This window comes from Oncorhynchus nerka, linkage group LG20 (assembly GCF_034236695.1).
Source record: "Oncorhynchus nerka isolate Pitt River linkage group LG20, Oner_Uvic_2.0, whole genome shotgun sequence".
Classification (NCBI taxonomy): domain Eukaryota; kingdom Metazoa; phylum Chordata; class Actinopteri; order Salmoniformes; family Salmonidae; genus Oncorhynchus; species Oncorhynchus nerka.
In genome coordinates, this window is record NC_088415.1 from 48,597,014 (window position 1) to 48,621,823 (window position 24,810).

A 24,810-nucleotide genomic window follows, 5' to 3' on the forward strand; every position below is an offset into this window, starting at 1 on the left:
TGTGATTATAATGATGATATGGGGCACAGTGTGTTTGTGTGTGTCTCTGAATGTGTGTGTATATACTGTAGGTGCTGCTTGTGATTATAATGATGATATGGTGCACAGTGTGTTTGTGTGTGTCTCTGAATGTGTGTGTATATACTACAGGTGCTGCTTGTGATTATAATGATTATATGGGGCACAGTGTGTTTGTGTGTGTCTCTGAATGTGTGTGAATATACTATAGGTGCTGCTTGTGATTATAGTGATGATATGGGGCACAGTGTGTTTGTGTGTGTCTCTGAATGTGTGTGTATATACTATAGGTACTGCTTGTGATTATAATGATGATATGGGGCACAGTGTGTTTGTGTGCCCACGTGTGTACTATATGTGCAGTGTGTGTGTATCATGGCACATTTCTTTCTGCTACACATACAAAAGGTTACTCAATTCAGTCAATGAGATTATTTTAAATCGACCACAACCTGCTGGGAGTTAACAGCTGGCGAACAGAGCTAGATAATGGCTCAGTGGCTCAGTGAGAGGGAGAGAAAACCCAGGACAGACTACTCTCACCCATTTACCCCCCCTTCCTCCCTCTGTCCATCTCTCAGTCCCTCCATCTACATAGCTCTTTCTCCACCCTTCCATCCCTATATCTTTATCTCCCCCTCTTTCTAACTCACCATCTCTCAATTTTCTCCCTATCCACCTCTCCATATCTCCCCTTGTCTATTTTCCCCTTCTCCATCGCTCTCAGAATTTCTGGCAAGTGAAATTTGCTCCGCGTTCACACTTCCTCAGACGATAGTATCGGTGACGGTGACTACGTCTGGCCACAAGGGACTATCGCTGACGTTGTATGCATGACAACCATACGGTGACAAAGACACAGAGAGAGAGAGAGAGCTGATTGTCACAGACGGGAGCAATAGAACCTCTGGAACTGTGCCAGTAGTACAGAGGGGAGCAGTAGAACCTCTGGAACTGTGCCAATAGGGCAGAGGAGAGCAGTATAACCTCTGTAACTGTGCTAGTAGGACAGAGGAGAGCAGTAGAACCTCTGTAACTGTGCCAGTAGGACAGAGGAGAGCAGTAGAACCTCTGGAACTGTGCTAGTAGGACAGAGGAGAGCAGTAGAACCTCTGGAACTGTGCTAGTAGGACAGAGGGAGCAGTAGAACCTCTGTAACTGTGCTAGTAGGACAGAGGAGAGCAGTAGAACCTCTGGAACTGTGCTAGCAGGACAGAGGGGAGCAGTAGAACCTCTGGAACTGTGCTAGTAGGACAGAGGAGAGCAGTAGAACCTCTGGAACTGTGCTAGTAGGACAGAGGAGAGCAGTAGAACCTCTGGAACTGTGCTAGTAGGACAGAGGAGAGCAGTAGAACCTCTGGAACTGTGCTAGTAGGACAGAGGGAGCAGTAGAACCTCTGTAACTGTGCTAGTAGGACAGAGGAGAGCAGTAGAACCTCTGGAACTGTGCTAGCAGGACAGAGGGGAGCAGTATAACCTCTGGAACTGTGCTAGTAGGACAGAGGAGAGCAGTAGAACCTCTGGAACTATGCTAGTAGGACAGAGGAGAGCAGTAGAACCTCTGGAACTGTGCGAGTAGGACAGAGGAGAGCAGTAGAACCTCTGTAACTGTGCTAGTAGGACAGAGGAGAGCAGTAGAACCTCTGGAACTGTGCGAGTAGGACAGAGGAGAGCAGTAGAACCTCTGGAACTGTGCTAGTAGGACAGAGGAGAGCAGTAGAACCTCTGGAACTGTGCTAGTAGGACAGAGGAGAGCAGTAGAACCTCTGGAACTGTGCTAGTAGGACAGAGGAGAGCAGTAGAACCTCTGGAACTGTGCCAGTAGATCCACAAAGGATTGACATTGTGAACTAGGCTGCTACTTATGAAGCAAGTCATGTTTAAAAAGCACTCTGTGCCTCATAGTTTCGATTTTCTCTTCCCAAATCAGTAGTGGCCACAAGTACATTTTTTCCTGACAATAGGAGATACTTACAGTATCAATAGGGATTGATCAACATCACCAGCTAACAACAGTAGCTACCAAAACAAAGTGGACAATGACAAATGTCAATGGAAAGAAAATATTATTAAAAACAGTTTATATTTCCTAATGCCTACCTTCTTCGCAGCTGCCGAGCTTGGCCACCTCGATCTTCTTCTTGAGGACGCAGGATGCCAAGCCCAGCTCGCAAGTGTTGTCATAGGTCATGCCGTCGCTGCCACACACAGGCGAGAAAGCCTGGCCCTGGCACTGCGTGCACTCGCACTTGTTCTGGATGCATTGGGCCCCCCAGGCACACACAGCGCTGCCACAGGTCTCTGTAAACACACATAAGGGTTATAGGTGACTATGCAGTGGAATCATGAAGAAAGAATATCCCTGCTAAAATAAAAATACAACAGAGATACAGGTACATTACTTTAATAAGACATAGACACTGCACAGAAATATAAACGCAACATGTAAAGTGTTGGTCACATGTTTCATGAGCTGAAATAAAAGATCCCAGAAATGTTCCATACACAAAAAGCTTATTTCTCTCAAATGTTTTGCACACAGTTTTTTCCATCTCTATTAGTGAGCATTTCTCCTTTGCAAAGATAATCCATCCACCTGACAGGTGTGGCATATCAACAAACTGATTAAACAGCATGATCATCACACAGGTGCTCCTTGTGCTGGGGACAATAAAAGGCCACTCTAAAATGTCACACCACACAATGCTAAAGATGTCTCAAGTTTTGAGAGAGCATGCATTTGGCATCCTGACTGCGGGTATGTCCACTAGAGCTGTTGCCAGATCATTTAATGTTCATTTGTCTACCATAAGCCGCCTCCACCGTCGTTTTAGAGAACTTGGCAGTCCGTCCAACCGGCCTCACAACTGCAGACCACATGTATGGTGTTGTGTGGGTGAGTGGTTTGCTGATGTGAACGTTGTGAACAGAGTGCCCCATGGTGTCGGTGGGGTTATGGTATGGGCAGGCATAAGATACGGACAATGAACACAATTGCATTTTATCAATTTGAATGCACAGAGATACCGTGACGAGATCCTGATCCATTGTCGTGCCATTCATCTGCAGCCATCCTCTCATGTTTCAGCATGATAATGCACAGACCCATGACACAAGGGTCTGTACTCAATTCCTGGAAGCTGAAAATGTCCCAGTTCTTCCATGGCCTGCATACTCACCAGACACGTCACCCATTGAGCATGTTTGAGATGCTCTAGATCGACGTGTACGACAGCATTTTACAGTTCCTGCCACTATCCAGCAACTTCACACAGCCATTGAAGAGGAGTGGGACAACATTCCACAATCAACAGCCTGATCAACTCTATGTGAAGGAGATGTGTCGTGCTGCATGAGGCAAATGGTGGTCACACCAGATACTGACTGGTGTTCTGATCCACGACCCTACTTAAAAGATAAAGGGATCTGTTACCAACCGTATCTGTGTTTCCAATCCATAGATTAGGGTCTTATTTATTCATTTCAATTGACTTATTTCCTGATGTGAACAGTAACTCAATGAAAAACTTTGAAATTGTTGCATGTTGCGTTTATATAGTATATTTGTACCACCACACTGCTGGTAGGAACAGACAGGCACACAGACGCAGCACACACACACTTGGCGGTAGCATTACTCACTGCATTCTCCTTGGGCGAGCACACGCAGGTCAAGCTGCTTGGTACAGGCGCGCACGTGGAGCTCACACTCGCTGTCATAGGTGGAGCCGTCGCTGCCGCACACCGGTTGGTGGGACTCCACGCACTCTTGTGGGCACACACAGCTGCCCGACTGCCCGTCGCAGATCGCCCCGAATGAACAGTTGGCACACGCCTCGTCTGGAGGGAGACAGGTAGGAGAGAGTTAGGGTCTGAGGGAGTACATAAGACCAGTATGGGTAACATGGGGAGAGAAAGAGAATGTGTGTGTATATGTACATTGGGGCAAAAAAGTATTTAGTCAGCCACCAATTGTGCAAGTTCTCCCACAGAAAATGACATTGTACGATTTTTTATGAATTTATTTGCAAATTATGGTGGAAAATAGGTATTTGGTCACCTACAAACAAGCAAGATTTCTGGCTCTCACAGACCTGTAACTTCTTCTTTTAGAGGCTCCTCTGTCCTCCACTCGTTACCTGTATTAATGGCACCTGTTTGAACTTGTTATCGGTATAAAAGACACCTGTCCACAACCTCAAACAGTCACACTCCAAACTCCACTATGGCCAAGACCAAAGAGCTGTCAAAGGACACCAGAAACAAAATTGTAGAACAGCACCAGGCTGGGAAGACTGAATCTGCAATAGGTAAGCAGCTTGGTTTGAAGAAATCAACTGTGGGAGCAATTATTAGGAAATGGAAGACACACAAGACCACTGATAATCTCCCTCGATCTGGGGCTCCACGCAAGATCTCACCCCTCACCTACTGAATGACCTGCAGGGGGCTGGGACCAAAGTAACAAAGCCTACCATCAGTAACAAACTACGCCGCCAGGGACTCAAATCCTGCAGTGCCAGACCTGGGGGTGTCACACCCTGACCATAATTTGCTTTGTATGTTTCTATGTTTTGGTTGGTCAGGGTGTGATCTGAGTGGGCATTCTATGTTGGATGTCTTGTTTGTCTAGTGTTTTTATTAAAGAACATGAATAACCACCACGCTGCGCCTCTACTTCACCTAAAGAAAACCGTTACAGAATCACCCACCACAACAGGACCAAGCGGCGTGGTAACGGGCAACAGCAGGAGAGGCAGCAATGTCTGGACTATACTACTTGGGAGGAAATAGACAGGTGGGCGGTCGACCCAAGGAGGAGTGCCGGAGCCCGCCTGGGATTCGCTGGAGCAGTGCGAGGAGGGGTATAGAAGAATGGAGTTGGAGAAGCAAGCATGGCGGCGTGGTAGGAAGCCCGAGAGTCAGCCCCAAAGATTTCTTGGGGGCCACACAGGAAGTGTGGCGAAGCCAGGTAGGAGACCTGAGCCAACTTCCTGTGCTTACCGGGGGGCTAGAGAGACCGGACAGGCACCGTGTTATGCTGTGAAGCGCACGGTGTCCCCAGTGCGGGTGCATAGCCCGGTGCGGTACATTCCAGCTCCGTGTATCGGCCGGGCTAGAGTGGGCATCGAGCCAAGTGCCATGAAGCCGGCTCTACGCAGCTGGTCTCCAGTGCATCTCCTTGTGCCGGCTTACATGGCACCAGCCTTGCGCACGGTGTCCCCGGTTCGCCTGCATAGCCCAGTGCGGGCTATTCCACCTCGCCGCACTGGCAGGGCGACCGGGACCATTCAACCGGGTAAGGTTGGGCAGGCTCGGTGCTCAAGTGCTCCAGTGCGCCTGCACGGTCCGGTCTATCCGTCACCACCTCCACGCACCAGCCCTCCGGTGGCAGCCCCCCACACCAGGCTGTCTCTCCGGCTCATCCTTACAGGTGCTCCCGCTTCTCCGGCGTTACCAGAGCTTTCCTCCAGTCCAGAGCTGCCGGAGCCCCTCTGCCCAGAGCTGCCGGAGCCCCCCTGCCCAGCGCTGCCGGAGCCCCTCTGCCCAGAGCTGCCGGAGCCCCTCTGCCCAGAGCTGCCGGAGCCCCCCTGCCCAGAGCTGCCGGAGCCCCTCAGTCCAGAGGCGCCGGAGCCCTTCAGCCCAGAGGCGCCAGAGACCCTCAGCCCAGAGGCGCCAGAGACCCTCAGCCCAGAGGCGCCAGAGCTGCCACTCTGCCCCGAGCAGCTGCCCCTCTGCCCCGAGCAGCTGCCCCTCTGCCCCGAGCAGCTGCCCCTCTGCCCGAGCAGCTGCCCCTCTGTCCCGAGCAGCTGCCCCTCTGTCCCGAGCAGCTGCCCCTCTGTCCCGAGCTGCCCCTCAGTCCAGTGTCATTAAGTAGGGTCGCCGTGGCTAGGAGGCCACGGAAGCGGACAAGGTGGGGGACTAAGACTACGGTGAAGTGGGGGCCACGTCCAGCACCAGAGCCGCCACTGCGGACAGATGCCCACCCAGACCCTTCCCAATAGGTTCAGGTTTTGCGGCCGGAGTCCGCACCTTGGGGGGGACTGTCACACCCTGACCATAGTTTGCTTTGTATGTTTCAATGTTTTGGTTGGTCAGGGTGTGACAAGGTGCGGACTCCGGACGCAAAACTTGAGTGGGCATTCTATGTTGGATGTCTTGTTTGTCTATTTCTATGTCTGGCCTGATATGGTTCTCAATCAGAGGCAGGTGTTAGTCATTGTCTCTGATTGGGAACCATATTTAGGTAGCCTGGGTTTCACTGTGTGTTTGTGGGTGATTGTTCCTGTCTCTGTGTTTTGCACCAGATAGGGCTGTTTTTGGTTTTCCACATTTATTGTTTTTGTTAGTTTATTCATGTCTAGTGTTTTTATTAAAGAACATGAATAACCACCTTGCTGCGTTTTGGTCCGCCTCTACTTCACCTAAAGAAAACCGTTACACCCGGCTTAAGCCAGTACATGTCCAGGCCCGTCTGAAGTTTGCTAGAGAGCATTTGGATGATCCAGAAGAAGATTGGGAGAATGTCACATGGTCAGATGAAACCAAAATATAGCTTTTTGGTAAAAACTCAACTCGTCGTGTTTGGAGGACAAAGTATGCTAAGTTGCATCCAAAGAACACCGTACCTACTGTGAAGCATGGGGGTGGAAACATCATGCTTTGGGGGTTTTTCTGCAAAGGGACCAGGACGACTGATCCGTGTAAAGGAAAGAATGAATAGGGCCATGTATCGTGAGATTTTAAGTGAAAACCTCCTTCCATCAGCAAGGGCATTGAAGATAAAACGTGGCTGGGTCTTTCAGCATGACAATGATCCCAAACACACCGCCCGGGCAATGAAAGAGTGGCTTCGTAAGAAGCATTTCAAGGTCCTGGAGTGGCCTAGCCAGATCTCAACCCCATAGAAAATCTTTGGAGGGAGTTGAAAGTCCGTGTTGCCCAGCAGCAGCCCCAAAACATCACTGCTCTAGAGGAGATCTGCATGGAGGAATGGGCCAAAATAACAGCAACAGTGTGTGAAAACCTTGTGAAGACTTACGGAAAACCTTTGACCTCTGTCATTGCCAACAAATGGTATATAACAAAGTATTGAGATAAACTTTTGTTATTGACTAAATACTTATTTTCCACCATAATTTGCAAATACATTAAAAATCCTACAATGTGATTTTCTGGATTTTTTTCTCATTTTGTCTGTCATAGTTGAAGTGCACCTATGATGAAAATGACAGGCCTCTCTCATCTTTTTAAGTGGGAGAACATGCACAATTGGTGGCTGACTAAATATGATAACTTGTTTTCCCCACTGTATGTGTGTCAGGGAATTTAGTAAGTGAGTGAGTTGGTGAGTAAGAAAAAGAGAGAGGGGACAGATAGAACCACAACCGTGGTGTTACCATGATGCCATGTTTTTACCTAACCCCCCTCGAAAGGCTGGTCATGTCAAGAGGCCCCCAGATGGCCTGCAGACTTTACACATCTGCACGTTTCAGTGGATGATCTGGACTGAGAATACTGACAAGAATCCTCTCTTTCCAGATTCCATTTAGTCTGATCCTTTGCTTGTTTTCCATTCAGTTTCTTACCCTCTGCTTTGCATTGCCTACTACCGACACGTTGAGTATATCAATGATGGGAAACTCCCCCTCCCCTGTGTTATTAACCTGTTAATTACACCTTTTACATATGAATTAAGTCAGGAAATCAGCCCGTGTTGCACAGGCACTCGGTTATCCCGGCCTAGGGGCCTGATTCAAATATACATGCAGTCACCCCAAAAATAAAATGTGGTTGAGGTGGCAGCCGGCGGTGATGGAGATCACTGTGACACCGGCGCGCCGGACTCAAGGGCTATAAATCACGGCGAGTGTCGTCCTTTATCAGGGCCCGTGTCCCAATAAAAGGCTTCGCTTCTTCATCTCCCTCCTCCTGGCTCCCTCTGTTCCAGCCAGTGCTGCCGGTCTTTGGTGTCGGCTGATCGGGACACACCCAGCTAACCGGACCCAACCGGGCTGCCTTATTGGCTGTATACATAGGGCCTTGATAGCTAGCACTAACAGCATTAACGCGGTGGGGCGACGTGTCTGACGGGGGGGGGTTGTAAAAAGTGGCCTTGAGGAGACAGCCATTTTGAGTGATGGATAGAGAGCGAGACGGTGGGGAAACTAAAAGCTAAAGAGCCTCTCCAGCCTCAGAACGTTACACATCCTCTCAGACTAATAATAATAGTCCAGGAGACATGAGCTACAACCGGGGATGGAGGGAGGAGTTGTTCTATAACACGAAGAGAACGAGAGACGTTTATTTAGTGAAGGGCTCTAAAATAGCCCAGCCGATAAAATATAGTCCCCAGCCGATAAAATAGTCCCCAGCCGACCTCCCAGTGTCTGCTCTATTACTATCACTCTGTCCCTCCTCTCCTCCCTTGATTTACCTCTCCTCTTTTAACTTCCTCCCCACTCCTCTCATGTCTCTCCCTCTCTGTTGCCTGCTTATATTCTCATATTATACCATCTACTATTACTATCACTCTGTCCCTCCTCTCCTCCCTTTATTTACCTCTCCTCTTTTAACTTCCTCCCCACTCCTCTCATGTCTCTCCCTCTCTGTTGCCTGCTTATATTCTCATATTATACCATCTACTATTACTATCGCTCTGTCCCTCCTCTCCTCCCTTTATTTACCTCTCCTCTTTTAACTTCCTCCCCACTCCTCTCATGTCTCTCCCTCTCTGTTGCCTGCTTATATTCTCATATTATACCATCTACTATTACTATCGCTCTGTCCCTCCTCTCCTCCCTTTATTTACCTCTCCTCTTTAACTTCCTCCCCACTCCTCTCATGTCTCTCCCTCTCTGTTGCCTGCTTATATTCTCATATTATACCATCTACTATTACTATCGCTCTGTCCCTCCTCTCCTCCCTTTCTTTACCTCTCCTCTTTTAACTTCCTCCAATTTGTAAGTCGCTCTGGATAAGAGCGTCTGCTAAATGACTTAAATGTAAATGTAAATGTCCTCTCATGTCTCTCCCTCTCTGTTGCCTGCTTATATTCTCATATTATACCATCTACTATTCCTATTGTTCTGTCCCTCCTCTCCTCCCTTTATTTACCTCTCCTCTTAACTTCCTGACAACGAGTAAAGTATGCATTGTTTGCAGCAACTGTGAAACACACGTGTTTTTTTCTGTTCAAAAAATGACTTCTCTCTCCTCTCATCTATATATAGAAAGTGCCTTTCGGAGCGACTGATATCTGTGGTCTTTTAGCATGCGTGTCTCTGCCTCGTCCAGCCAGCCAGATACACAAGGTCACCCGCCACCCGGGAGGAGGAAATACAACAGAATAATAAAACATGTAACTTCTCACTATCAGACCGCACCGGAGCAGTAAAGATGACTATTTCCCCTAGCACAGGTTTTACATCCTCTTTTCAAAAGAAAAATCTAATTATGACCATGCATATAGGCCACACACACACACACACTTATCTACCCTCACCCAGTATGCCAGTGACATGAACGGGCCGTGATAATTAAGCCAGATAATAGTGGAGACGGAGGGAGGTGATGACTCAGTGGAGTTTGAAGAGGCTTGTGTAAAGCAGTGCAAACAGCCCAGAATAAACCAGATCACCATCATCATTCCTAGAGCCTCGCCAAGCACTGCCCGCCTGCCACTTTTATTGCCCTGTTTCGCTGACTCCTGTTTCTGTGTGGACTCACTGCCATCCATAGTGCTGTGTGTGTGTGTGCTGTGTTACACAAACATGGAAAGGCCCGATTCTTCCTCGCCTTTTTAAATGAAGACTATTCATTACCCCCCGGCGGCGCCACGGCGAGACCTGTCTACCTAACGCTGGCAGCATGAACACAGTTGAGTTTGCCCACCCGGCTCACACATTCCTTTTGCTGCATTTCCCATTGGAATACATCCTTATGCGCATAGATTCCAATTTGGAAGGGAGGAAATAATAGTGGAGTCACATTGGCCCCCCTGCCAGCAACACTGCAATGGATTAAACATGAAACTCGAGTTGAAACAGGGGGTAGAGCAAGCGGAGAGCTAGCGTAACTGTGCTAAGCCAAGCCAGGCAAATGTCATCTCTCTCTGTGTGCTGGTGGTGGCAGATGTAACTGCACACGGTGGCTAACAGTGGCTAGGGTATTGGCAGTCTGTGTTAATGGCTGATAAAGGGCCTCAGGCATCTCTATTACTCTGCATTATTGTTCCCTCCAGGAAATTTCAGAGATGTTTTGTGATATTTGCTGGCAAAAACACTTGATTTTGCTGCTGCAATTCTGACAATATGCATGGCAACATGCAATGATTTTGTCCAATTTGCGCTGACGAGTGAAAACGTTTGTTGAAGTGTGACTTGATTCAACCATATTATGAGGTAAATGTGCGTGATTGGCTGAAATTGCAACCCCTCTTTTTGTACTATGGTGATGAGTCAGTTTTATGCGATAACATTGCGTTGATTTTACTACACTGCTCATAAAGGGAACACTAAAATAACACATCCTAGATCTGAATGAATGAAATATTCTTATTAAATACTTTTTTCTTTACATAGTTGAATGTGCTGACAACAAAGTCACTCAAAAATGATCAATGGAAATCAAATTTATCAACCCATGGAGGTCTGGATTTGGAGTCACACTCAAAATTAAAGTGGAAAACCACACTACAGGCTGATCCAACTTTGATGTAATGTCCTTAAAACAAGTAAAAATGAGGCTCAGTAGTGTGTGTGGCCTCCACGTGCCTGTATGACCTCCCTACAACGCCTGGGCATGCTCCTGATGAGGTGGCGGATGGTCTCCTGAGGGATTTCCTCCCAGACCTGGACTAAAGCATCCGCCAACTCCTGGACAGTCTGTGGTGCAACGTGGCTTTGGTGGATGGAGTGAGACATGATGTCCCAGATGTGCTCAATTGGATTCAGGTCTAGGGAACGGGTGGGCCAGTCCATAGAATCAATGTCTTCCTCTTGCAGGAACTGCTGACACACTCCAGCCACATGAGGTCTAGCATTGTCTTCCATTAGGAGGAACCCTGGGCCAACCGCACAAGCATATGGTCCCACAAGGGGTCTGAGGATCTCATCTCGGTACCTAATGGCAGTCAGGCTACCTCTGGCAAGCACATGGAGGGCTGTGCGGCCCCCCAAAGAAATGCCACCCCACACCATGACTGACCCACTGCCAAACCGGTCATGCTGGAGGATGTTGCAGGCAGCAGAACGTTCTCTACGGCGTCTCCAGACTCTGTCACGTCTGTCACATGTGCTCAGTGTGAACCTGCTTTCATCTGTGAAGAGCACAGGGCGCCAGTGGCGAATTTGCCAATCTTGGTGTTCTCTGGCAAATGCCAAACGTCCTGCACGGTGTTGGACTGTAAAGCACAACCCCCACCTGTGGACGTCGGGACCTCATACCTCCCTCGTGGAGTCGGTTTCTGACCGTTTGTCCCGCTGCTGGGTTGTTGCCCTCCTACGGCCTCCTCCACGTTTCCTGATGTACTGGCCTGTCTCCTGGTAGCGCCTCCATGCTCTGGACACTACGCTGACAGACACAGCAAACCTTCTTGCCACAGCTCGCATTGATGTGTCATCCTGGATGAGCTGCACTACCTGAGCCACTTGTGTGGGTTGTAGATTCCGTCTCATGCTACCACTAGAGTCAAAGCACCGCCAGCATTCAAAAGTGACCAAAACATCATCCAGGAAGAATAGGAACTGAGAAGTGGTCTGTGGTCACCACCTGCAGAACCACTCCTTTATTGGGGGATGTCTTGCTAATTGCCTATAATTTCCACCTGTCTATTAAATTTGCACAACAGCATGTGAAATGTATTGTCAATCAGTGTTGCTTCCTAAGTGGACAGATTGATTTCACAGAAGTGTGATTGATTTGGAGTTACATTGTGTTGTTTAAGTGTTCCCTTTATTTTTTTGAGCAGTGTATTTTATTTTAGGGTTCAAGTTCCGGTGGCATGCATTGAAACGTATCTTTTTTGTGGCTTTCTTTTGCAAAATAACTACGAATAAACAGAATTATTTTCAAATAATTGTCAACATACAACATCACAATAAGGTGTAGGGCATTCACTGTATTGCAGGGAACAATATTAGGTCTATTTTTCTCCAGAGCACTAGCTCATTGTTCCCTTATTGGCACAGACGCTAGCCTAGCTTCTAACTAACATTAACTAGCTGTCACGCTAGCCAGGTTTCCTTAGCAGCTTGTACACAGCCCACATCCCTTGCAGATAGGACCACGGATTGCCCCGGAAGTGTGACTGTTTGAATCACTGTTGTTTCTTGCTGTTTCCATCTGCTCTGTGACCTGCCCTGTCTGGAACTGTGAGGAGTAACAGCGTAGCCTAAATTACTAGCAAGACATAGACCAAAGCCGATGGAAGTACCGTTGGGGACAACGGTGTCTCTTTATCACAGGTGAAAGAAATTTTGAACAAACAAAAAGAGTACTACAAACAGTTTTTACAACAACAAGAAAATAGCTTCAAGTGTTTTGTCCAAATACTGGAGTTGCCAACTAATAAAATAATGGACGACCTGACCAGAGAGGTCCAGGACCTGAAGGACAGTTTGCAGTTCTCCCAGGTTCATATCAATGAGTTCACAGTGCCTACGGCAAGTATTCAGACTAGAGGTTGACCGATTAATCGGAATGGCCGATTCATGTTTTCATAACAAAAATACAGATTTGCCTATTTTTTTTTTACACCTTTATTTAACTAGGCAAGTCGGTTAGGAACATATTCTTATTTTCAATGACGGCCTCGGAACGGTGGGTTAACTGCCTAGTTCAGGGGCAGAACGACAGATTTTTACCTTGTCAGCTTGGGGATTCGTTTTTGCAACCTTCCGGTTACTAGTCCAACGCTCTAACCACCTGCCTTACATTGCACTCCACGAGGAGCCTGCATGGCAGGCTGACTACCTGTTACGCGAGGGCAGCAAGAAGCCAAGGTAAGTTGATAGCTAGCATTAAACTTATCTTATAAAAAACAATCAATCTTAAACATAATCACTCGTTAACTACAAATGGTTGATGATATTAATAGTTTATCTAGCATGTTCTGCGTTGCATATAATCAATGCGGTGCCTGTTAATTTCTCAGTGAATCACAGCCTACTTCGACAAACGGGTGATGATTTAACAAGGGCATTTGCGAAAAAAGCACTGTCGTTGCACCAATGTACCTAACCATAAACATCAATGCCTTTCTTTAAAATCAATACACAAGTATATATTTTTAAACCTGCATACAGTAAGGGAAAAAAAGTATTTGATCCCCTGCTGATGTTGTACGTTTGCCCACTGACAAAGAAATGATCAGTCTATAATTTTAATGGTAGGTTTATTTGAACAGTGAGAGACAGAATAACAACAAAAAAATCCAGAAAAACGAATGTCAAAAATGTTATAAATTGATTTGAATTTTAATGAGGGAAATAAGTATTTGACCCCCTCTCAATCAGAAATATTTCTGGCTCCCAGGTGTCTTTTATACAGGTGCTCCTAATCTCAGCTTGTTACCTGTATAAAAGACACCTGTTCACAGAAGCAATCAATCAATCAGATTCCAAACTCTCCAGCATGGCCAAGACCAAAGACCTCTCCGGGGATGTCAGGGACAAGATTGTAGACCTACACAAGGCTGGAATGGGCTACAAGACCATTGCCAAGCAGCTTGGTGAGAAGGTGACAATAGTTGGTGCGATTATTCGCAAATGGAAGAAACTGTCAATCTCCCTCGGCCTGGGGCTCAATGCAAGATCTCACCTCGTGGAGTTGCAATGATCATGAGAACGGTGAGGAATCAGCCCAGAACTACACGGGAGGATCTTGTCAATGATCTCAAGGCAGCTGGGACCATAGTCACCAAGAAAACAATTGGTAACACACTACGCCGTGAAGGACTGAAATCCTGCAGCACCCGCAAGGTCCTCCTGCTCAAGAAAGCACATATACATGCCCATCTGAAGTTTGCCAATGAACATCTGAATGATTCAGAGGACAACTGGGTGAAAGTGTTGTGGTCAGATGAGACCAAAATGGAGCTCTTTGGCATCAACTCAACTCGCCGTGTTTGGAGGAGGAGGAATGCTGCCTATGACCCCAAGAACACCATCCCCACCATCAAACATGGAGGTGGAAACATTATGCTTTGGGGGTGTTTTTCTGCTAAGGGGAAAGGACAACACCGCATCAAAGGGACGATGGACGGGGCCATGTACCGTCAAATCTTGGGTGAGAACCTCCTTCCCTCAGCCCGGGCATTGAAAATGGGTTGTGGATGGGTATTCCAGCATGACAATGACCCAAAACACACGGCCAAGGCCAACAAAGGAGTGGCTCAAGAAGAAGCACAGGGGGCTAGCCCTGAATACTGCCCCTTCTGGAGGAATTCGGCACCCATATAAACCATGATAAATTTTTGTCAAAAGTTGCTAATATATGCAATTAAAAATTGTTATCGAATAGGAAACACTCTAAAGCTTATAAAACCGTTTAAATTTTGTCTCTAGCTAAAGCAGAACTCTCAGGGCATGCATTCTCCCAAAGTCTCTCTTGTAATGGGAAAAGTTGCCCTCACTTTGACGTCATTGTTTACACACTTCCCAAAGAGCTATAACCATGGAAACACGTTCTATGTCTTCAGCGTGAAGCCTGCTTTCGATGAGGCCTGTAACTGCGAGAATCACGTGCTCACGAGACGTTCAGCGTGACCAAACGTCCCGGTGACGCACAAAAAAATTCACCAATGGGAGACTGAAGATTTCTCTCTCTTTCTCCCAGGACAGACTGAACAACGTGTGCTAATCTGTTCGCCCTCACGATTGCTGTAGACCTTTATAACATGCTAAGGCTTAATTATAAACATAGTTTGATAAGTTTACTCGAAATATAATGTATACTTTCGACGTTTTGGTGCGCAGCCACTTGAAATTTGCATACATTTCGACCGAAAAGTGTCTAGTTTGAGAACGGAAAGACACAGACTTGCAAACTGAACGCTAACTTGGTGAGTATTAACCCTTCCACGTCTTCTGAAGCAAGAACAGCCATGGTAAGGAATATTTACGTCTTCATTTTGGGTTTCTGCCGACTCCATGATAGAGGAGTCAGCATGCTAACTGAGAGCGCCGACTCTCTATTATAGCCTAGTAAACGCCAAATGTAACGTTAAAAATAATTGTAACATAGCAATTGCATTTAGAAGAAGTTTATCTTGCCATACATATGTAAAACATGCATATTTAGTCAAAGTTTATGATGTGTATTCCTTGTTTGCTGACGTTATCTGCCGGAGCTATTTATTTCTCCTGACATTGGAGTAGCATTTTTTGAACGATGCATAATTGTAAACAGATATTTATGGATATATATTGCATATTAATGAAAAAAAATGAATGTACTGTGTAACATGTTATATTACTGTCATCTGATGAAGATTTCAAAAGGTTAGTGAAATTATTTTTCTTTTAATCCTGCGTTTGTTGATTGCATATTTTTTCCTACTTGGCTAAGCTAATGAAGTATGTATGCAGTGGTGGTTGGACATAAATATGTGCTATGTTTTCGCCGTAAAACATTTTAGAAATCTGACTTGCTGGGTAGATAAATAACTTCTTTATCTTTCATTTGAGCCATTTTTCAAGCGATTCTGTGGAGGTTAAATATTTTTAGGATTATTTCTTGCGTTCCCTGCGCCACATTACAGCTCAGGGGGGGTGGGGTGAGTTCCCAAAGGGGAACTAGTAGCCCTAACAGGTTTTAAGGTCCTGGAGTGGCCTAGCCAGTCTCCAGACCTTAATCCCATAGAAAATATGTGGCAGGAGCTGAAGGTTTGAGTTGCCAAACGTCAGCCTGGAAACCTTAATGACTTGGAGAAGATCTGCAAAGAGGAGTGGGACAAAATTCCTCCTGAGATGTGTTCAAAACCTGGTGACCAACTACAAGAAACGTCTGACATCTGTGACTGCCAACAAGGTTTTTGCCACCAAGTACTAAGTCATGTTTTGCAGAGGGGTCAAATACTTATTTCCCTCATTAAAATGCTAATCAATTTATAACATTTTTGGCAAGCGTTTTTCAGGATTTCTTTGTTGTTATTCTGTCTCTCACTGTTCAAATAAACCTACCATTAAAATGATAGACTAATAAACTATTTGTCGGTGGGCAAACGTACAAAATCAGCAGGGAATCAAATACCTTTTTCCCTCACTGTATTTAGTTAATATTGCCTGCTAACATGAATTTCTTATAACTAGGGAAATTGTCACTTCTCTTGCGTTCCGTGCAAGCAGTGAGGGTATATGCAGCAGTTTGGGCTGGCTGGCTCATTGCGAACTGTGTGAAGTCCATTTATTCATAACAAAGGCCGTAATTAAATTACCAGAATTGTACATAATTATGACATAACATTGAAGGATGTACAATGTAACAGCAATATTTAGACTTAGGGATGCCATCCGTTAGATAAAATACGGAACGGTTCCATATTTCACTGAAAGAATAAACATTTTATTTTCAGAATGATAGTTTCCAGATTTGACCATATTAATGACCTAAGGCTCATATTTCTGTGTGTTATTATGTTATAATTAAGTCTATGATTTGATATTTGATAGAGCAGTCTGACTGAGCAGCAGAATGCTCGTAAGCATTCATTCAAACAGAACTTTTGTGTGTTTGCCAGCAGCTCTTCGCTGTTTATGACTTCAAGCCTATCAACTCCGGAGATTAGGTTGGTGTAACCGATGTGAAATGGCTAGCTAGTTAGCGGGGTGCGCGTTAATAGCATTTCAAACGTCACTCGCTCTGAGACTTGGAGAAGTTGTTCCCCTTGCACTGCAAGGGCCGCGGCTTTTGTGGAGCGATGGGTAACGATGCTTCGTTGGTGGCTGTTGTCGATGTGTTCCTGGTTCGAGCCCAGGTAGGGGCGAGGAGAGGGACGGAAGCTATACTGTTACACTGGCAATACTAAAGTACCTATAATAACATCCAATAGTCAAAGGTATATGAAATACAAATGGTATAGAGAGAAATAGTCCTATAATTCCTATAATAACCTCAACCTAAAACTTCTTACCTGGGAATATTGAAGACTCATGTTAAAAGGAACCACCAGCTTTCATATGTTCTCATGTTCTGAGCAAGGAACTTAAACGTTAGCTTTTTTACATGGCACATATTACACTTACTTTCTTCTCCAACACTTTGTTTTTGCATTTATTTAAACCAAATGTTTCATTTTTTATTTGAGGCTAAATGGATTTTATTGATGTATTATATTAAGTTAAAATAAGTGTTCATTCAGTATTGTTAATAAATATATACATTATTTTTTTTATTATTATTATTTTTTTTAAATCGGACGATTAATCAGAATCAACTTTTTTTGGTCTTCCAATAATCGGTATCGGTATCTGTGTTGAAAAAACATAATCGGTCGACCTCTAATTCAGACCCCTTTACTTTTTTCACATTTTGTTATTTTACAGCCTTAACCTCATCAATCTACACACAATACCCCATAATGACAAAGTTTAGAAATGTTTGAAAATGTACACTAAGTTTTAGAACACGTACTCATTCAAGGATTTTTGTTGATTTTTAAAAAACTATGAAATAACATATATGGAATCATGTAGTAACCAAAAAAGTGTTTAACAAATCAAAATATATTTTATATTTGAGATTCTTCAAAAAGCCAAACTTTGCCTTGATGACAGCTTTGCACACCCTTGGCATTCTCTCAACAAGCTTCATGAGTCACCTGGAATACATTTCAATAAACAGGTGTGCCTTCTTAAAAGTTAATTTGTGGAATTTCTTTCCTTCTTAATGTGTTTCTATTGTGTTGTAAAAAGGTAGGGGGTGTATTCCGAAGATTGCCCTATTTGGTAAAAGACCAAGTCCATATTATGGCAAGAACAGCTCAAATAATCAAAGAGAAATGACATTCCATCATTAATTTAACTAGTTGAAGCTAGGGGGCGCTATTTCATTATTGGATAAAAAAACGTGCCCGTTTTAAGCGCAATATTTTGTCACGAAAAGATGCTCGACTATGCATGGAATTGACACCCTTGGAAAGACAAAACTCTGACGTCTACAAAACTGCAAAGATATTATCTGTGAGTGCCCCAGAACTAATGCTACAGGCGAAACCAAGATGCAACTTCAAACAGGAAATGAGCAGGTTTTTTGAGGCTCTGTTTTCCATTGTCTCCTTATATGGCTGTGAATATGCTGTGAACAAGCTTATGCGCTCTGCCGTTCGTCCAAGATGTCTGCAGCATTGTGGCGTATTTGTAGGCATATCATTGGAAGATTGGCCATAAGAGACTACATTTGCCAGGGGCCCGTCCGGTGTCCTTTGCCTACGTTGGTGCGTAATTCTCAGTGGCAATAATTTTACTATGAAAAAACAGACAGAGAAGTATCGTTCCTGGAAGTGTGCATCATTGAAGAGATATGTGAAAAACACCTTGAGGATTGGTTCTAAACAACGTTTGCCATGTTTCAGTCGATATTATGGAGTTAATTTGGAAATAAGTTAGGCATTTGGATAACTGAATTTTCGTTTTTTTTTGGTAGCCAAACGTGACGCACCAAACGGACCGATTTCTCCTGCACAAAAAATATTTCAGGAAAAACTGAACATTGCTATCTAACTGAGAGTCTCCTCATTGAAAACATCCGAAGTTCTTCAAAGGTAAATGATTTATTTGAATGTTTTTGCTGGTTTTTGTGAAAATGTTTCCTGCTGATGCTAACGCTAAATGATACGCTAGCTATCAGTACTGTTACACAAATGCTAGTTTGCTATGCTTGAGAAGCATATTTTTGAAAATCTGAGATGACAGTGTTGTTAACAAAAGGCTAAGCTTGAGAGCTAGCATATTAATTTCATTTCATTTGCGATTTTCATGAATAGTTAACGTTGCGTTATGGTATTGAGCTTGAGGCTATGATTACGCTACCGGATCCGGCATGGCTCCATGCAAGAAGTTAAGACATGAACGTCAGTCAATATGGAACATTTCAAGAACTTGCTTCAAAAATCTTCAAAAAGTTGCTTCAAGTGCAGCAAAAACCATCAAGCGCTATGATGAAACTGGAACTCATGAGGACCACCACAGGAATGGAAGACCCAGAGTTACCTCTGCTGCAAAGGATAAGTTCATTGAAGTTCCCAGCCTCAGAAATTGCAGCCCAAATAAATGCTTCAGAGTTCAAGTAACAGACACATCTCAACATCAACTGTTCAGAGGAGACTGTGTGAATCAGGCCTTCATGGTGGAATTGCTGCAAAGACACCACTACTAAAGGACACCAATAATAAGAAGAGACTTGCTTAGGTCAAGAAACAGGAGCATTAGACCGGTAGAAATTTGTCCTTTGGACTGGAGTCCAAATTTGTGAGACACAGTGTGGGTGAATGAATGATCTTCGCATGTGTATTTACCACCATAAAGCATGGAGGAGGAGGTGTGATGGTGTGGGGGTGCTTTGCTGGTGACACTGTCTGTGATTTATTTAGAATTCAAGGCAGGCTTAACCAGCATGGCAACCACAACATTCAGCAGCGATACGCCATCCCATCTGGTTTGGGCTTAGTGGGACTATATATATATATTTTTTTAACAGGACAATGACACAACACACCTCCAGGCTGTGTAAGGGCTATTTTACCAAGAAGGAGAGTGATGGAGTGCTGCATCAGATGGCCTGGCCTCCACAATCTCCCGACCTCAAACAAATTGATATGGTTTGGGATGAGTCGGACCGCAGAGTGAAGGAAAAGCAGCCAACAAGTACTCAGCATATGTGGGAACTCCTGCAAGAGTTCCCACAAAGCATTCCAGGTGAAACTGGCTGAGATAATGCCAAGAGTGTTCAAAGCTGTCATCAATGCAAAGGGAGGCTATTTGAAAAATCTCAAATAGAAAATTTATTTTGATATGTTTAACACTTTTTTGGTTACTACATGATTCTATATGTGTTATTTCATAGTTTTGATGTCTTCACTATTATTCTACAATGTAGAAAATAGTAAAAATAAACAAAAACCCTTGAATGAGTAGGTGTGTCCAAACTATTGACTGGTACTGGATGTGTAACTGATAGATACACACACACACACACTACATGTTAATGTTTTTAAATGTATGTCAAATGTAAAGTCTTTTGTCCGTTATGTGTCGGACCCCAGTAAGACTAGCTGTCGCCATTGGCATCGGCTAATGGAGATCCTAATCCAATCAAATCAAAAGCTATTACCTGTTTAGGACCAAATGGCTACATGCAGGCAACATGCATGAACTTTACTAAGTAGCCTATAAGAGAAGAGAGAAGTGGAGAGATGTAAATATTTATCTGAATTTGTTCACGTCTGGGCATAGTTGTACATGTTCCTTACCGTGCAGATATATGCCTCTGCCGTAGACCACATCTACAGTAAAATAGAATTGTATTCAAACTAAAGCTGCAGAGAGTGAACTCTGGCTGATGACTAAGATGAAAGGATATGGAATGGAAGAAACGGGCACAAACAGTTTGTAGATAAAAGGAAAATGTTAATCATTGCCATCATCAATGACCCTTTATGGGAAAATGAGCACTAGAGATGCCATTAACAAGTCTAGCTAAAATGGCTTCGTCAAGTGGACTAACCAAACTTTAGGGAAGAAAAAGAAAACAGGCAATGAAATGAGTGCAGGCGGAAGCCAGGATATTTTTACCCCGGTGCTCGAGAGCAGACAAAGACTCATGACTCAGTCACCATTTCAACAGTAGGAGCATGGCTGTTCCCCCTCTCATTGGAAGTACATCGCATCTTCAACGAGAAAGTTCAATAATAGGGAAATTGCAGGCTTTAGCTATAGACTTCCAGTCCTTACACTAAAGCTAGTTAGCAACTTCCTCCCAACAGAGACAACAAATGGAATCCACAAGTTAATCTGACTCTGGAGAAGTAGACAAAGGGCCTCATTACCAAAATCCAGAAGTATCCCTTTAAATATCTGCTCTGAATTAAGATCTAAAGATGCCTGCAGAAGGAATGGGGTGATTGGCTTGATAAACTACCTCTAACCTCCTTCATACTGGACACAGAGACATATAAATGGAATCCACCAGTTCGTCTGACTCTGGGGAAGTAGATAAAGGGCCTCATTACCAAAATCCAGAAGTATCCTTTGAAGACCAGGAGTTTATCTCTGACCACATCACATGACCTTACACCCTAGGGCCCAGAGTTATTCCTGTTTCCTGGTCAGGTTACATGGTCAGTCATGTACAGTATACAGACATAGTGTACTACTGTATATTCTGGTACTCACCGCAGGGTCCTCGGTGCTGGATGTGGATCTCCCTCTGCAGGGTGCAGCCCATGGCCCTCATCTCACAATGGCTGCCGTAGCTGTGGCCGTCACTGCCGCACACTGGGTCGGGTGTCTGGAGGCAGGCTTCGGGGCACTCGCATACGGGCTTGTCGTTCTTCACCACACACACAGCGCCAAACTCGCAGGCCTTTGCCAGGCACGGGCTGGGCGCGTGGAGATCTGAGATGGGAGCAATTGGGGTTAGCATTGATGGGGGTGAGGGAGCAGTGAGAGAGGTTGAAGGAGAAGGATGGGAATTGAGGGGTTAGGGGTTGAAAGAGGGGGGCGGGGGCTAAAGACAGGAAGAGTGGGGTACTCAGCATAGGTTAAAAATAGAGTAGAGGTTGATGGAGGATGAAAAGGTTTGAAAGAAGGGGGTTGGCGGATCAATTTTTTTTATACCTTTACTTAACCAGGCAAGTCAGTCAAGAACAAATTCTTATTTTCAATGATTGCCTAGGAACAGTGCCTGTTCAGGGGCAAAACAACATATTTGTACCTTGTCAGCTCGGGGGTTTGAACTTGCAACCATTCCGTTTACTAGTCCAATGCTCTAACCACTAGGCTACCCTGCCGTCCCAGTGTGAAAGTACTGCTAACCCCCCCCACCCCCTTTTTTTGTACCTGCACAAACCTATGGTCAAGTCTGAACATGTACCAGACTCTCATCCATAGTACTTGATTTATACTACCTGTATCAATCAATTCCCGTCAGGCAATCTCATTGGCCCTGTCCCCTCTGTATGAGCCAATCACAGGTGGCAGACACCTCTGTATGAGCCAATCAGAGGTGTCTGAGCACATTGTAAAAGCCAATTACAGGTGACTGACCACTCTGTGTGATAAACCCACAGCCTAAGGTATATGGAAACCATAGACTTGTGGCACGGATAGAAAATTGGCGAGAAACGGTAGAAAATAACTGTCGTTTTCTATTTATGGGGAAGTAAACGGGCGCTGATTAATTGTTTCCAAGTATGCCGTTCTTCAAATGAGGCCATTTGCATCTCAGAGAGAGAGAGAGAGAGAGAGAGAGAGAGAGAGAGAGAGAGAGAGAGAGAGAGAGAGAGAGAGAGAGAGAGAGAGAGAGAGAGAGAGAGAGAGAGAGAGAGAGAGAGAGAGAGAGAGAGAGAGAGAGAGAGAAAGCAACAGAGGAGAAGAAGAAAAAAGAGAGCTCTCTGATGAATAATTCACAAAGCCCATCTCCTGGGCAGAGATAGATTTGAAGAAGTGGGAGAACATCAGAGAGAAGGTGTATGCATGCCACTCTCTTCTCCGGCCGCTCCACTACCATTTATTTATTTGTACCTTTATTTAACTAGGCAAGTCAGTTAAGAACACGTTCTTATTTACCCCAGCCAAACTCGGACGACACTGGGCCAATTGTGTGCCGCCCTATGGGACTCCCAATCACGGCCGGATGTGATACAACCTATAACTTCATTAAATTGGGGGTTAGCAAAGAGACTGCCTGGGCTTCTGAGGGTAGGAGTGGGATGGCGTTCCGTGTGGTGCCGGTTCTGCCATTGCCAGGCGAGTTGGGAAGTGGGTCAGGATCGGGATGAACGAGGAAGAAACATGTAGACGACAATGTGATCTGAAGTGATCCAGCTAATGTTGTTTCATCATCATTGCCTCCTTATCCTTCTTCAACCCCCCAATCAATTCTTCCACAAAATTCTTGTCGAGGTTAGATGTTCAGGTCACTGCCAAAATAATGGAAAAACGTTACAAAATGAGGGATAACTCCACACAGGTGTGGTTCCTAACTAAATTAAGTAATACGCATCCGATCATGCTAAGGGTCATGTATAAATCATTTCAGGCCATTACTTTGGCTACCAGGGCTACGCCCCCATAGGATGACAATGCCCCAGCCACAAAGCATGAGTGGTCCTTTAATGGTTTGATGAGAATGACAACGATGTAAACCATATGCAATGGCCGTCTCAGTCACCAGATCTCAACCCAATTGAACACTTATGGGAGATTCTGGAGCAGTGCCCGGAGAGAGTTTTCCATCAACAAAACACCAAATGATTGAATGTCTCGTGGAAGAATGGTGCTGCATCCCTCCAATATAGTTCCAGACACCAGTACAGTTGTGGCCAAAAGTTTTGAGAATGACACAAATATGAATTTTCACAAAGTCTGCTGCCTCAGTTTGTAATGATGGCAATTTGCATATACTCCAGAATGTTATGAAGAGTGATCAGATGAATTGCAACCATGACGGACACTCTACCTCCAAATCGATCCCGCTCCAGAGTACAGGCCTCGGTGTGACCCTCATTCCTTCGATGATAAACACAAATCTGACCATCACCACTGGTGAGACAAAACCGTTCCCGCTCAGCCCAGTCAAAACTGTTCGCTGCTCTGGCCCCCCAATGGTGGAACAAACTCCCTCACGACGCCAGGACAGCGGAGTCAATCACCACCTTCCGGAGACACCTGAAACCCCACCTCTTTAAGGAATACCTAGGATAGGATAAAGTAATCCTTCTCACCCCCCTTAAAAGATTTAGATGCACTATTGTAAAGTGGCTGTTCCACTAGATGTCATAAGGTGAACGCACCAATTTGTAAGTCGCTCTGGATAAGAGCGTCTGCTAAATGACTTAAATGTAATGTAAATGTCAATTCTGAGCACTGATGGAGGGATTGTGCGTTCATGGTGTAACTCGGGCAGTTGTTGTTGCCATCCTGTACCTGCCCCGCAGGTGTGATGTTCGGATGTACCGATCCTGTGCAGGTGTTGTTACACGTGGTCTGCCACTGCGAGGACGATCAGCTGTCCATCCTGTCTCCTTGTAGCGCTGTCTTAAGCGTCTCACAGTACGGACATTGCAATTTATTGCCCTGGCCACATCTGCAGTCCTCATGCCTCCTTGCAGCATGCCTAAGGCACATTCATTAATGAGCAGGGACACAGGGCAACTTTCTTTTGGTGTTTTTCAGAGTCAGTTGAAGGCCTCTTTAGTGTCCGAAGTATTCATAACTGTGACCTTTAATTGCCTACCGTCTGTAAGCCGTTAGTGTCTTAACGACCGTTCCACAGGTGCCAGTTCATTAGTTGTTTATGGTTCATTGAACAAGCATGGGAAACAGTGTTTAAACCCTATATAATGAATATCTGTGAAGGAAAGTTTAATTTTTACAAATTATCTTTGAAAGACAGGGTCCTGAAAAAGGGACGTTTCTTTTTTGCTGAGTTTACAGCTGAGTTTAAGCCGTATGCTGAGTTTACATACTGCTTAAAGCTATACAGACTAAATCAATTATGTTTGTAAATGATATGACAATGGTGGTAAGTTTTTGTTTGTTGAGTGATTCAATTGGTTTCAGAATAGTAGCT

The 24,810-nt window shown here is 44.9% G+C and overlaps 1 protein-coding gene across 3 annotated transcripts in view; it reads right to left on the minus strand.

The window, feature by feature from the left end:
- Positions 1 to 24,810, minus strand: part of LOC115101912 (agrin-like) — a 492,981-nt gene that overhangs the window by 148,453 nt on the left and 319,718 nt on the right. For all 3 annotated transcript variants that reach the window (XM_065005557.1, XM_065005556.1, XM_065005558.1), the window contains 3 exons: positions 21,411 to 21,632; positions 3,661 to 3,858; positions 2,119 to 2,319 (listed from right to left, as the gene is read on the minus strand). In XM_065005557.1, coding sequence (XP_064861629.1) covers positions 2,119 to 2,319; positions 3,661 to 3,858; positions 21,411 to 21,632 — 621 coding nt within the window. The remainder of the gene's footprint in view (positions 1 to 2,118; positions 2,320 to 3,660; positions 3,859 to 21,410; positions 21,633 to 24,810) is intronic.